General features: G+C 36.2%; 1 protein-coding gene across 2 annotated transcripts in view; it reads right to left on the bottom strand.

The window, feature by feature from the left end:
• The window catches only part of shn (schnurri), a 49401-nt gene that overhangs the window by 22997 nt on the left and 10292 nt on the right, over window positions 1–16112 (bottom strand). The window contains exon 2 of one of the 2 annotated variants that reach the window (XM_017163097.3): window positions 5888–5944. In XM_017163097.3, the coding sequence (XP_017018586.1) occupies window positions 5888–5944 (57 nt within the window). Of the gene's footprint in view, window positions 1–2792; window positions 2927–5887; window positions 5945–16112 lie in introns of those variants that run through there. The other variant, XM_070284028.1, reaches the window with a different exon arrangement.

Below are 16112 nucleotides of genomic sequence, written 5' to 3' on the forward strand. Positions count from 1 at the left end.
CATAAATAGGCACAAGTGGCCGCCGGTCTCAAACTGCAACAATAACTACAATAAAAATACTAAAACAAACACACAAAAACAAAACACACCAGGCGTACGTCGCCCCCAAATCGATGGGTTCTTACTCATTCACGCATTGGGTAATCGATACACAAACACAGACACACATGGAGAAACTCTGCTCAGCCGCCAAATGAAACCATTAAGCGCTACATAAAACATTCGTCAAAAAAAAGGGGGGTGAAGTGGTGGCTGAGAGGGGGGCAGATGGGGGTAAGGGGGCAGGGGCAGGGGCTGGGGCGATACTGGAAACATTGCAACCAGAAGCTACGATCGCCAGTCCCGCCAAACTGGCGACAATGCCACACTCAGCAAAACTGTGCGATCATCAGTAAATAAATAATACACATAAAGAAAACTAGGTGGAATTTTGAGGGCCTAAGTGGGATTTAAAAATACTTGTTTGCTTTAGAAACAGATTTAAAGTTGTATATTATACAATCTCTTTTTAAAGATAATGGTAATTAGGATTAAAAGAACTTTTTCACTTCGATTTAAGGCACTTGGAAAGAAGTTTCCTCGAAGATGTTCGTATCTTTGGGGTGCTTTTAAGAGCAGTCCTATTCCAAAAGAACTTAAATTTCACCCCACGAAATTGTACGAATTTTAAATATTATTTTGATTAACGCTACATATTTTCTCTCTGTGTATCAGGCACGATCGACAGCAAACGGCGACGACTTTGGCTCCAACTCTGTGGCGCAGACAGAACAGACAGCGCAAACAATCAGAGACCCAAACAACAACGGCGACGTGATCATGTCTGGGCCGTTCAGTTGCTGGGTCTTTCAGTATTTCAGTCTTCCAGTCTTTCAGTCGCTCAGTCTTCCAGTTGCTCAGTCTTTCAGAATTTTTAGCCGTTCAGCAAATGTTGGCGACGTCGTCGTCGTCGTCGTCGTCGTCTGTTCGGCGGCTCCAACTTTGTTATTATTACCGCTCGTGCACATGCCCCCAACATATCTGCGAAGCAAACAGGTTTGACCATTCACTTGAACCGCTTTGGGAGTCGCCACCGAGTCCGAGGTTCCGGAGGTGAAGGGCAGGGCAGGATGAGGCGACGCGACGCTACGAGACTCGGACTCAGGGGAAGGCGTCTTCGTCATCGACATTAAACGTAATCAATAGAGCGAACTTCTTTAATTGAGCATCGTCAACGTGCGAGAGACAAAAGCGAAGCGACAATCAAAGCTAATTGAATGCACAGTGCAAAAAAATACAGGAAAAAATATAAAAACAGAGTATTGATTGGCTTTTGTTAAAAAAAAGAAATGGATCTGGGGAAGGTAACTACAAAATCAAGAAAGTTTGGGAAGAAGATTGCAATTACAAGGCTAACAAAATAAGGGGTTTAGACTTACTTTAAGTTTGAAGTTACATAAATACATAATATTCTGAAGATCAGGGTTCGGATACTAAAGTTTAAGCTGGGAGTTTACTATTAAAAATAACTATATTACTTTAACCTTTATATTTGACAAAAAAAGAATCTGTTTTTACAGAAAAACAAAAAGTTATAGTCCCCTAAACCTTGCCATGAGAATAATTTTAAATGGAAATTCAAGTAGAATCAATTATCTAAATGTATCTATATTAACCCAAATTCGTTATAACCCAATATCCGTTTTGCATATAATTATTAGATACATAATAACCCCCAAAAGTTCTAATTATGAATTGCATAGTTATGGGCGCTATTGATTTTGGCAGTTGCTTAGACAAAATGGCAAGTTGATGGAGCTGCAAGTTGGCCAGACAATTTGCTACCAATTTTAGAACGAGAATGGATATCAAGTGGTTGTCATGGAAAAACGGAAACTCCGGAGGGGAAGTTCTTTCCACTGACGGCGTGGGAGTGCCAGATTTTATTATAATGCTTCCGTTGATTGATGGGATTGTCAATTATCAAGGTGTGTGCTAAGTTATATATACATATATATATTTTGTTAAGTAAATCAAAATAAGATTTTATGAGGCTTAAAAACTTATTTTAATTGTAAATAAATTACTAAAGGGAGTGTTTTTAGGTTTATTATAATGAATAAAAGCACTGAAAGCTATATAAAATGACTAATATTTGTACTATATTATTTTCAATTTAAACAACCCAATTTGTATGCAGCTGTACGACGAATATTCTAATCGCCATGAAATCATCAATAACAAATTAAACAAGACACTTGTTTGTGAATATAGAACATTGCCTCAAGCAGGGAACTATACAGATAGATAACGCTTTATAATTATACTGAGAAAACAAAGTCAATTTCCACGAACATCATCTCCTTTAGTCGAGCGGTTCGATGCCCACTATCAGCGCCCTGGCCTTTTTCCTTTAAATGCTACAGCTCGCGGGGGTTATCGCTGCTGCGGTTCCAGAGCTTCTTAGTCAGACAGCCTGGTGTGTGGCAGTGTTGGTGGTGGTGGTGGAACTAGTGGCTCTGGCTCAATAGTGACCGAATGCGTCAGCACTGAATAAATAAACGCAAACGAACGAACGCCTAGACCTTAGTCAACGGCCAGCTACAAGTTTTCAACATTAGAGGGGCACCAAAACAGAAGTGACCGCGGGGAGAGCGCTTAACTTGGCCATTATACTATTGTCGATTGCTCATTTGTTGACACGCAACGCTGGCTTTTGGCCTGGCCAGCCAGCCGGCGGCAGTCAACAAAATAAAACCAAAAAAAAAATATATATACATATAAATAAATAAAAAAAACTATGTGTTACTCACAACACTGGGAGAGGGTGAGGTTGGTGGAATAATCGCCAGTGCGGATTTCAGCTATTTCAGTTTATTTGCACAACCAAAACGAAGCAATAACAACAATGCAAAGGCCTCCTGGGGTCTGCCAATGATGAATCAAGTGGAATTTACATATATTCCAAATATTCCAGGTGCCCCAAAAAGAATCTGCCTTTGGAAATTAAAGATTTCTTGGAAATTAATCTAGATTAGAGTCTATAAATGATTTATTTCTTGGTTTATAATTCGTTTGCTCAAATAATAAAAATGGAATTGTCAGAATTTTGAAATTATTTCTAATTATTTATGATTATCTTTTCTTAGATCCATAAGCAACAGCTAATATTTAAAATAAATGCTACAGAATCTTGGAATTCTTTTGAAATTAAATTGTCAGACGACTCATTTATTGGGATTTCCCTCTAAGAAGTAAGTTTAAAGGTTCAAAAGAAACGTATTTCGTAATATAAAAATTTCAGATTATCTCAAAACTGTTTTTCAAATATTTTTTAGATTTCTAAGATTCTTGAGATTCCATTTAATTACCAAAATGTTTTAAAGTTTTTAAATGTACTAGATTATTATATTTCTTTATAATTTTTAAAAAATATTCATATTTTTCTATATATTTTCAGTATCAATAATTTACTGAAAATATTACCTTATTTTTCTAAACCTAATTTTTCAAAACCTTGACAAAAATACCCAGGACTTCCCCTGACCAATTTGCCACCTTGACTTTCTAAAGACCTTTCTGTATTCCGTCTTTCGTATTTGTTTTTCGAAATATTCATAGTCAGGGAGACCCAATTGTTTGGTAAACAAATCGAATAATTACGACTAATTTCCCGCTGAATTCAATTTCGCCCAGGGTATTTGCGATTCGTTGATTTCGCCCCCGTGGCTGAGTTTTGTGTACACAACACAAGTCCGAGAGAAGTCGAGAGTTGATGCTGCCGCTGGGCTGTTGCTTTTTGGTTTAACTTTTGCTCTTGGTTTTGTTTTTGCTTTTGCTTCTGCTGATTGGGAATCGCCAGTTTGGCGACTGTGCGCGCCCGCACAGCTATAGATACAGATACAGATACGGCGCGAGTGCGGCGGCAGATACTTTTATACACATTCTTTGCCGCGAAGCCAAGACGCCTGTCGACGTACTTGTAGCGTCTATGAAATCGCTTTATATTAAGCACCACAGCACCGAGAGCCAGTAAATAAAACGCAAAACGCGAGACGCCAACGAAAAGATGCCGTGGAATGCGAATCATCAGACGCAGACGCGTGTATCTCTAGCTGTTGATTTGTATCTGTATCTGTTGCTCTATACATCCGATTCTTTTTTTTTTGGCCGAAACTGCAGGGGATTCTTTTGGGCCCAGGGCCGCATATCTGCATACGCCAAGCAGCTGTTTATAGCCTCACATGTCAGCTAATTGAATCGCTTTTGGGTTCTTCAGCTCTCGCAGCAGACATCAGCGAGACAGCCTTAATCACTTGCGTCAATGGATTTGCTAGCCGCTTACGCTTACCTGGCCGAAATGGGTTCGAAACAGACGGAATGGCATCATTACGGCCAACAGCTAACGGCCAACGGATTTTCCCGGGTAAAACCCATAAAATCATCAATAGACCTAAAAGGGATCTTGCAGGCGAAGGATCAGCACTCCTCGGGGCCACTTGACTTGACGCACTTGAGCCTGGCGCTAGTCCCTAAATCCCTTAAATCCCTACGGACAGGTCAGACTTTTCGGCTGCCGGCAATTAAAAGTTGGCAGCAAATTTAAATTACAACTATCTAGGGAAATAGCAGGTAGAAGTGAGCACTTCTGGTGAAAATCCTAGCCGGGTTTTCTGTATTTTTTTTATCTCTGTAAGTGAAAAACAAAGGCTAAGGAGATGCTGTAAAAGATAACCCTGATCTGGTAATCTAATTTGATTTTAGCAAGGGAAATCTTGGCTAGAAAAGTTTTTAAGATATATTATAATGGTTATTACAGATTTTTAAGCTTAAATTCAATTTCTTTAAATATTAATCCAGGTATCTGGGTCAATTGTTCTCTGTTTCAAGTATCTTTCATCTGATTTTTTGACCCAAGCTTTAAGATATACCATCTGCTTTATCGGCCCGATATCGCTGTATTGTAGGTATCTACGTCACGTATGGGCTTATCGGAATGAAAGTGAAATGCGGTTGCCTTCGGCCAAGTATCTCTAGGTACGGCATAATCTTTTCCGATACGCTTGCACATACAAACAGAGTTACGCAGATATATATATTTTTTTGGAGTACATATATAAATAAGCGTATTTAAGTGGCAGTGGCTCTGTGTGCGAAGAACTCTGCCGTGAATCACGCCATTTGGCCTTATCAACTGAAGCTCTCATCGGTTCTATTCCAGAATATTTATGCCTATGTGCAGAGCACGCACTTTATCAACGCACGGATGTATCTGTATCTGTGTATAACTGTGTATCTGTGCGATTGCTTTGTGCTTGGCACCCATAACAACTGTATTAAACGCCATTCGACATGAGTGGAAGCCCATCTGCTTTCCCCCACACAAACCGTATCTATAAACATTTCTATTTCACTTTACTTTTTTTTGTTGCCTCTTTTATTTTCCGGGAAACCTTATTGATAGGCCCCTTGAAGGTCATTGCTATATCTCTACAGGTTTTGTTTTCTATCTTAGATTCGATAGAAAGGGGTAGTATTATTTATGCCCTAACAGATTGCCAGAGTTTGTCTGAGTCATACTATATATCAATATAAGTTTTTGGGATTTCCTGAGATGCAAATCTTTGAGATGAGGGAATTTTAGTAGAAGATTTTTATACGTTCTATAATATAAAGGTGAATCAGTAAGTAATATTTATAATCTTTACAAAAAAGTCCCACACAACTTATTATATTTTTTAGCCTTTTAGGGCTATAAAAAGATTTAAGAACTCTTTAAAAAGTTCCTAAAAGTAGGCAATCAATATGTACATTTTTACAGCATACTTTTAGGTGCTTTTATAAAATTTTTCAACTCGCTTTAATATTTCTTAATATAAATTATTTAGTTAGATATATTTCTCCTTACCTTTCAATTTTTCACGTGCCGTTTCCAAAGCACTTTTCCTTGAATTCACAGTGGATTCTAAAATAAAAATAAAATGGAAAACGTCTTAGAAAAAAAATCACAAAAAAAAAGCATATAAAGTTTACAATACTATGTTAAATATTCAAGTGCATTCTCAATGTTATATGTTGAGACAAAAAGCTCCCACACAAAAACTGCCACTGGCATTTCCACTTGGTGACGTCAAATGCGAAGGCCAGGAAAATACCGAGGCGCACAAGAGAAAATCGAATCGTATCGGATATAGAGGAAAGTGCACAGACACTCCCACACACAAACACACTCAAACACACTTCATAGGCAATAAAGTATTCAAATGGCGTTTTTAGGAGGGGAAATACTCGGGAAGAGGCAGAGCCAACTGTTGCCAATTTCCATGGAGGGAGTCCCATCATCAAACCAGGCTGAAAATTCATTCTGTTTACAAGCCAATTTTCAGTCCTGCCCTGCTCTTTGCTAATTTTAAAATAGATACATTTTTGCTTGTGTGTGTGTGTGTGTGTGTGGGGGAGAATCTCGTACCAATATAATTTGAAATATTTTCGTTGGATTTTTGCGCAAAGTGAACGTGAAAAACGCATTGACGAGTGGCCAAAAATAGCTCTGGGAATATGTTCTTTGCCAAATTGTGGCGAAATTCCCAATGAAGGCACTAAAAATACCGCCTATCGAGAAATCTTTCAAATTAATTTTCTAAGAGCAGCTGTCCCCCAGACACTTGAAATGACGCACTTTTTATCGATTTCGATAAGTGTTAAGAAAGCGAAAAGCGGAATGCCCCATTTAAAGGGGAATTATTTTAATGGGTTTAAAAAAGTGAGTGAAGAACATGAATTCATAATAAATTCTTAAGGAGTATAATAATTTCAGTCCGAAGCCCAAAAATCAGTGAAGGACTCATTTCCGAGTATATAAATCATATATATTCTTGATCAGCATTAAAAACAGAATCGATCTACACATGTTTGCAAGAAAATTAAAAATTTTAATTTTTTTTTTAAATTTTATGTTTAATTTAATGTTTAAAGGAGGTAAAGAAAAATCGAAAAATTTTAAATTGGTTAAATTTGTAATCTTTATATGCAGATTTATTAGCCATAAAAAAACTAACTCAAAAAAGCTTTCCAAATTGAATTTAATGCATTTTTGGCTTAGTTATTGAATTTTTAAGCCCAAAAATGATCATATAAAATTATGAATAAATATTTAAAAATTAATACACATTAAGGAGTATAATAATTTCAGTCCGAAGCCCAAAAATCAGTGAAGGACTCATTTCCGACCCTATAAATCATATATATTCTTGATCAGCATTAAAAACAGAATCGATCTAGACATGTTTGCAAGAAAATTAAAAATTAAAATTTTTTTTTTAATTTTATGTTTAATTTTATGTTTAAAGGAGGTAAAGAAAAATCGAAAAATTTTAAATTGGTTAAATTTGTAATTTTTATATGCAGATTTATTAACCATAAAAAAACTAACTCAGAAAAGCTTTCCAAATTGAATTTAATGCATTTTTGGCTTAGTTATTGAATTTTTAAGCCCAAAAATGATCATATAAAATTATGAATAAATATTTAAAAATTAATACACCTAAGGAGTATAATAATTTCAGTCCGAAGCCCAAAAATCAGTGAAGGACTCATTTCCGACCCTATAAATCATATATATTCTTGATCAGCATTAAAAACAGAATCGATCTAGACATGTTTGCAAGAAAATTAAAAATTTTATTTTTTTTTTAAATTTTATGTTTAATTTAATGTTTAAAGGAGGTAAGGAAAAATCGAAAAATTTTACATTGGTTAAATTTGTAATCTTTATATGCAGATTTATTAACCATAAAAAAACTAACTCAAAAAAGCTTTCCAAATTAAATTTAATGCATTTTTGGCTTAGTTATTGAATTTTTAAGCCCAAAAATGATCATATAAAATTATGAATAAATATTTAAAATGTATTACACCTTAAGAGAAAGAAAGGAGACTATGAAATTATCAAGAATTGAAAGAATATAAAATAAATAATAATCTGATGAATTTTAAAACCTAAAATTTAACCCGTTTTAAGCTAATCTGGGAAGGGAATTATTTATAGAAAATTATATATACTTTCAATCATAATAAACTAATTAACATTAATTTTGTCTCCCTAAAAATCGCTTAAACTGGGGAATACCATTTTGTACCATCAAAAAGACCATTTATAATACACACAACTCTTAAATGTGATTGTGGAATAACTCAATGGGGCAAGATGATGACTGCTTATCAGCTGGACGGACTGGTTGTGGTCATTTTTATGGTATTTATGTTGTAAAGCACTCGAATTAAATCGCCTCGAGTGGCTGCACTTTGTACGCCTCAGCGATAAGCCAAAGCCAAAGAACCCTTCTTCCACTTGTAGAGCGCCCCGTAAAATATGCAAGGCAAGTCGGCCAAAAAACATACATATACAATATATAAAAGTGCCAAAGAGAAAGAGAGAGGAAAAAAAAACCTACATGCAAATTAAAGCGGACACCAGGCAACCAGCAATGCAAGGCAGGCAGGCAGGCAGCCAGCTGGCCAAGAAACCTGGCTAAAAGACTTTGTTGGCCCAGGTAGGCTTGTTCCCGCAAAAGTCGAGAACGCGGCCCCGATTGCTCACGCATCTCCATCTCCAATCGCATCTTCCGCTCCAGGTTCCCAGCACACAGCTTACACCTCCTCTGATCTCCTCCAGACCCAGCTTTTTTACCACCTGCCTCACTTGTTTATGGCCGCGACTTGTTGGCGACCAACTTTGGCTTTGGCTCTGGCACTGGCTCTTCGACTTTGGCTTCTCCTTTTTGCCAAAGCGGAAACAAGCGCATCAAAGTCGCAGCAATAAGTGCACTTGCCAAAAAATAATATAAAATTAAACAGAAAATTATTAAGGTTTTATACAATTTAGAAGGTTTGAATATTAAGAAATAAAGCTTAAAGATTGTAGGATTATGATCGAAATATTTCCGATTTGATCAACATTGATCGATAAAAAAAAATCATCATATAATAATATTAACAATATCTTAGTAGTTTCTTATAGAATGAACTTAATTTTAAGAACCCTTGAACACTTTTGTTAACTGCCGAATCTAATTGTTAATTATTATTTTGTAAATTTATTGTCATACAAAGTTCCACAAAAAAATCAGCGACTGTATTTTCTTTAAATGAAAGTTTCGCTTCCTGGAAATTGAATGGGTATATCACGTTTTTTTTTTTCTGCGTGCATGACAGATTGAAAATGGCAATGTCGTCGTCGTCGTCATCGTTTTTGAGCCTCTTTTTCTTTTGGCTCTTGGGCCAGGTCTCTGCTTTTTTTTTCGTTGTTTTTGTGTTTTTTGCTCGATAAAACTGGTTACGAGGTTGCTGCAACCAGTTTGTTCACTGAATACGTGTGCTGTGCGTTTTCTTTTTTTTCTGTTTTTCTGGGGGAAGCCTCTCATCGTCGCTGCTGTTGTTGTTGTTGTTGTCTTACTAATTGCTGGCTCGAATGTTTATAGAACAATTAACATTTGCGGCTCATTACGCATACGTTGGGGCGCATGAGCTCAGCCAGCTGAGCTGTGAGCTGAGAGGCGCTGCCATGCGATGCGATCATAGCCAGTGGGGCGTATGAGTAATGTCCCTTGAGGGGCTAGGAAATCCGTATGAAAACTGGCAATGAAATGATTCAGCCAGCAATTTGCCGTTTATATTTTTAGAGATGTATTCGAGATGATTTTGGGGGCGGTAAACAAACAACCAGATTGATTCCAGATGAAGTTTTAGGTTTAGTGTAAACTTTAGTCAACTAAGAGCAAGATATACATATCTACAGATTTTTGGGTTTATTATTGAGAGGAATTTTTCTTAGTATTTTGTATATATTTTAAAGATTTTAAATGTCAAAGTAATACAAGTGCAAAGCATTTTTTAAGCTTTTTGAATTATTAAAGACAATAAAATACACTTTTAAAACAAGAAGAGTTGAAAGGTCTTATGTACCTTTTATATTTTATTTTATATTAAATTCTTCTTTAAATTCTTGTAATCTATACTTCTACTTCCCATCTTTTTTATTACCGGCAAAATATTTCCCTACTTTATAAGCCTGTGCAATGTTATAATGTTATCTTAGTGACTTAATTTTGATGACAAAAATTCTATATAAATTTGCAGATAACATGGCACAAACTGATAATATTTTCTGGCCCATTTTTGCCATGACTCTCTGGTTTATTTATGGCTTAAAACCAGAGAAAAAGGTGACATGTATCAAAGCGACAGAGGAAATACCTAGGGAGATGACTCTTAGAAGTAGATAAAAAACATGTAGAGAGGTGAGACCCCGTCAAACGTCATCAAAATTCAATTTCCAGCAACGCAATAAAGCAAATTGAACCAAACAAAAAAAATACAAAAATAAAATAAAACCACCCGCTATACGTTTTGGGTTTCGTTTTCAATTTCATTCGCAAACAAAGTCCATGACGTATACGCCTGTTGATTGCGTAATATCTGTGGCTCCTGCTGCTGCATTTTAATTTGATTTATTTCGCTCAAGTTTTTGGGCAATTTGCTTCACTTGCTCTAAATATAGCAACAACCCAGGAAAAAATAAAACAAAATACAAAGGAAAACAATTTGCCATTCGCTTTGTTCTTCCAAGCTCTGGCAGCCATAGCGAAAAATACCACAATAAAATAGAGAAATAAATACAAAATAAATGAGGAATAAAAATGCATTTTGCGCATTTTTGTTTGTTATTCTTTATTATTTTCTTTTTTTTTTTTTTGCAGCTGCTGGCACATTTTATTCAAGACACAAAAAATACAGAAAAGAATATGGTTTTATGGATATGAACAGGCGACCAGACCACAGCAACTCGGCTCGGGCAGCTGTTCAACGTTGGCTTTAGGATTTCAAACGGGGGGAGACTGGCTGTGTCTGCGGATATCTAGAGTGCGACCCACATAGAAATATTTGCCTAACTATGCCAAGAATTCAGTCATGTGCGTGTGTGGGACTTGCACAACACAAAAAGCCAACCCCCAAGCCAACCCATTGAGATCCTGACAATTAAACGACTTTGACTTCCCAGCGAGAAACTAGAGCGAGCTCCGGCTGGAATTCCTAGACTCCCGGACTCGCCACTCTGCCGACACTATCTTAGGGTACTTTTATACTTCTATCTTATCTTTAAAGTACCCACTTTTCATATATTTATTTACCTGTACAGAGTTTAATAAGTCTCTGCCAATTTCAGACATCATAACTAATTAATTGTGGGCTCTGGCTGGCTCTGTGGAAATTTTAAATACATGAAGGCGGTTCCTTGAACCCTTATTAAGCTGGCCCAGGGAAGTATGAAAGTTGTTGGCTATTTTCAGATCCGATTATATATTCTGTTTGCCGGGTTTAAGTTACTTTAGTTGGCAACTTTATTAAAAGCTTTTTGGGAATATTAAATGGAGAGCAGAACTGATTTTAAGGGAAGAAAGCTATTGGAAATTTAAAGAAATATATTTTGTAAATAATAAAATTTATTTATAATAAATACAAGGTATATTTATAATCATTTATAATCTTTAAGAATATTTTTTTATTTTAATTTGAATTTTATTATATTGTTTATTTAAAAGAACTTTGAGTTTTTTGTTATAGAATTCTTAAGAATTTAATTTGCAAATTAAGAACTTCCTGGTAACCTCTTATTTTTTTTATAATATTTATTTAGCTAAAAGAAATATGGAATTCCCCAAGCAAATTAATTAATTAGCATTAACACGTTAAGTGAAAATAAAATACAACGAAGGACATGTGAGACTAGGCAAAAAAATACAGATTATAATTATTATTTCTAATTTTTTTTTTGCTTTGATAAGCGTTCGAAGCCAGAGAAAATCAACAGCTGGCAAGAAAAAAATAATTCAAATAAAATATAACAACACTAATCTTATACACAAAAACACAAATATATATATATATATATTTCACAAGCAGATTAAACTAAATATATGTATATACATACATTCTAGTTGAATGAGCGCAAAATGGAATGCCAAAACGCTGACACCGCAATTATCAAAAAGTTATTCACTTTTTATGCTTAATTTCCTTTAAATTGAATGCTCTCCTTCTACCTCTCTCTCTCTTTTAATCACTCTCTCTATATCTCTCACTATGTTAAGCTCTTTCCTTTCAATTTCTTTGCTTTCAACCGCAGAGAGGGAATTCCCTCGATTGAAAGAGAGCTTTCAGCTCGTTGCCTCTCTTTTATTTTGTCGCTCGGAATGTATTCAATTTATTTGTTGTTTTTAGTCATGGACTGTTATTGTTATTGTTGTTCTTGCCTTTGTTTTTGGTCGATTATCATTAGCTTTCGTAGCTTCAGTTGTTGTTGCTGCTGCTGGCTCCGCTTTAATTGCCTCGCATAAGCGATAAGATTTCATAGGTACTTTTTCCCGTTAAATGCCTCACATTTCGCCAGCATTTTCAAGCTTATAAAAAACGAAAAAATAAACAGAGGCAGCAAAGATAAAGATAAAGTAGCTGAGAAATCGTTTCAAGTTCAGGCGATTTCCCAGAGGAATCTTGGGAACTAATGAGCAAAGAAACGACACACGTCATCACGGGTATTGATAATTATAATCCATATTTGCCTTTGACCTGACCCATATTTGACACATTGACGTGTTTTGGTCTTATTTAGAAATAAAGTTATTAATGGGTATGTTTATTATATAATTAAATTAATAATTTTCATTATTAAAGATATTTTTAAACATTTATAGGTGGTATTCATTTTTAATGAAAATATACATTTTCAAAATAACCATTCATTTGAAATAATGCATAGTTTATTTTTAAAATAAAAATTTTATTTAAGTAAATATTAGGGTATCGATGATATCGATACATTCTCGATATATTTTTGAAAATTAAGAATTTTTTTGAATATAAGGATCTTAAGTCATCATAAAAATGGGAAACTCTTGAGTCTTTAACGTAATTTTAACCAATATATCTTAAACCAAAATATTAGAGATATCGACCATTTCGATATATTATCGGAAACTTTTTTAAAATAACAAGATTTTAAAATAATTTTGTCCTCTAATTACTCATTTACACAAGGGTATTTGCAAACAAGTTCCCTATTAATTTTCTTAAGCTTTTCAAGGCGAGTTCAAGGCTAACAAATTTCGACTGTATCCCTCATCCTTATCGAAGCGACCCAATCACAATTCCAGCCCGGCCCTCTGCTGTGCAGAAATTTATCGCGTCCTTTGGTTTCGGTTTCGAAAACAGGGAAAAACAGCAACAGCAAGACAAGATGAGGAAAAATAAATAAAGATTTATTTCTCGATCTGCGTTAACATAAATTACAGCACGCCGGCTAAAGCAAAGCCAAAGACTTGGCTAAAATCACACGGATACGGACACGCAGACTTGGATACAACACGACTACGTCATGGCAACACTGTTGCCGTCGTCATCTGTGTGCCTCGTCCCATTTCACTGCTCTCTAGATGTATCTGTATCTGTGCGTGGTGTGTGCCTTGCCGAGATACAAAGATGCGGAGGAAGATACAGGGCCCGGCGAAAAATAAAAGTATCTGTTGCTGCTGCTGATGCTGCTGCTAAGTTCGAGCTGCGAGGCATCCTGGCAACGGCAACAGCTGCCAACTTTCGTGTTCGACAAGAAAAAGGCGCAAAAACGAAAACTGTCTGACTCTGTGTGTGCTGTGTGTGTGTCGAGTGCGACAATTCTCAATCAACTGCTTCCACACCTTCTGCAATGTCTGCTGGTTTATGTACAGTGGAGATTTTAAAGGGGGAAAACTTATGGGGACTAAGAAAAGTAACTTCTATGCTGTAAAGTTTGAAATTTTTGTTGGAAAGCTCTAAGACAAAAGATAGATATTTTTTATTAACAATTCTGATTAAATTATTTATAATTAGTTATAAGTTACAGAAATCACTAAGGGGTTTAAAACCCTTTAAAAGGGTGTCTAAAAGTATGCAATGATATTTGTAAGGTTCTCAATCAATTTTTTTTTTAAGATATGAAATTTGACAGCCAAGTTTAACACTTTTATAGGGGTTTTAAAAATCCTTTTAATTTACATAGCAACTTTTCATAAACTTTATTATAAGAAATCTGTATAGTTTTAAAATCACTTTAAAAATAAGACCAAAAGTAGGCAGTTTACTTCCAGATTGAAATTTAAAACAATTTCAAATCTCTAAAATCGTACACAGATTTAAAATCACGAAAATCGAAAGTGAAAACCTTAAATCTATCAATATATCCCATATTTATTCAGTTTTCTTCATAGCTTCAACCGACTGTATCTGTCAGATACGCATAGCACTTGCTGCTGCTTCACTTTTCGGTTCTTGCTTTGCCAACTTTGTGCTCTGTCACTTGCTTTCTCGCTCTGCGAAAAAGCAGGGGGGGGGCGGTTGGTGGGCGGCTGCAGAGCGAGCGAGATGGCCAGTTGTGGAACAGGGACAGAGATGTGACTGTGCGTGGAGCGGTCTATAAACAGAATTCTAAATGCTGGCGCCTCACCGACGTGCCCGACGTGCTGAGCGAGCTACGTGCCACATTTGTAACGTGACTTCCTTCAATAAATGGCCCACGGCGCGAAAGAGAGGGTCAGAGAAAATGCGAGAAAGACAGCAAGAGACAGCCAGGGAGAAAGGAGAGAGATTTTGCGGTTGTGGCTCTGTCGTTTAATATAAAGTTTTGCGAAGAATTGCAGGCTTCCGCCCCCTCTCATTGTCTTTCGTCCCTTCCGCAAAAAAAGTAAAATATATTTTCCCAGAATCCTGTGTCTGTGCTGGAAAAAGCTCGTTTGCATAAGAAAACTTACATGCTTTTCATCGGAAAACGTAATATTGCTGTTACCGAGTAAATTTCAAGTTATGCTGGGTATGAGGTACATATTGGGGTCCCCCCTTTGTCCGAGGTTTACACACTTTACGAGTGTTTCCAATTGCAAACCAAAGGGAGGGAATGGTATCGCTTTGAAAACGCCGCCGCCGCCAGACAACAAGACGACATCGTCGCCAGACAGTCGCAGTTGGAGATGCCGAATGGTTCGGGCTATATATGAATATACTATATACAATATAGGGGAGTTCCATGCATGGGTCTTTAACCCAAGACCAAGAAGATCGGTGAGAGAACACAAAAAAAAATAAGTTAGAAGTCAAAAAATGATCTTTGTTCTGAAATTATTTGTTAAGTGCCTCCTAAAATATTTATATTATTTTATTAGTTGGTATTTACTTTTTACTTTATTTTTCACAGAGTTTTTAGATATGAAAACCTAAAAGATTCATAGCAAAGATTCAAGGTAAAGATAGTGAGATAAAAGATACAAGCACAAGATATACACTATCAGATTTGAGGCACTATTTTTTTAGCTAAGCTTAAATATACAGACTCTTCTCAAAAGATCTATTACTTCTTAAACTAATAACAAATAAGATATGAACTATTTTTTTCTAGCACGGATTAAGTTAAACAAATAGAGGTTAATTACAGTTAGTCATTGATAAACCACTTAGTCACTGAAATGCATTTTGGAATATAATATAATATTTATTTATCGTGTTCATTATTTTTCTCAGTGCCTCTTGTTGTTGCAATCAATGATGCTCGAATTTGAACTTGAGAGTTGCTTGGGCAACAACGACCCTCTTCACAACGCCCTGGTCTGTCTTCTGGTCCGAACCCTTCTTTTGTGCCTTTTTTCTCGAGCCGGTTAACCTGTCTCCACTATTGCACTCGCTCCCTCTCTGTCTTGCACTGTTTACCTCTCTTTTGCTCACCCTTTGATCTTGGGTTGTTTATTGTTTTGCGCTTTTAGGCGTTGAGTGGTTGTGCCTGTGCCTTCGCCTTCGCCTTTGCCAAGGAGTTGTTATTGTGAACGATTCTGGGCCCTAGGCAACTTCTCCAGAACGGGGACTACCTGACGTAGTAACCTTGTTTGTATCTCGCTCTGCCCTGCTGCTTCTGCTGCTGCAACATAATCATATTTTCAAGATACACATGTGGAGTTGGCTTGAACCTGCTCCGGGGGCTGGCATTTGTTTGTCTTTTGTGGGCTTTTGGGGGCACTTAACTTTTTATCGGAAATCACTTTTGGGTTATTCCGCGA

The sequence above is a fragment of the Drosophila kikkawai genome, chromosome 2R (assembly GCF_030179895.1).
Source record: "Drosophila kikkawai strain 14028-0561.14 chromosome 2R, DkikHiC1v2, whole genome shotgun sequence".
In the NCBI taxonomy this organism is placed as follows: Eukaryota; Metazoa; Arthropoda; class Insecta; order Diptera; family Drosophilidae; genus Drosophila; species Drosophila kikkawai.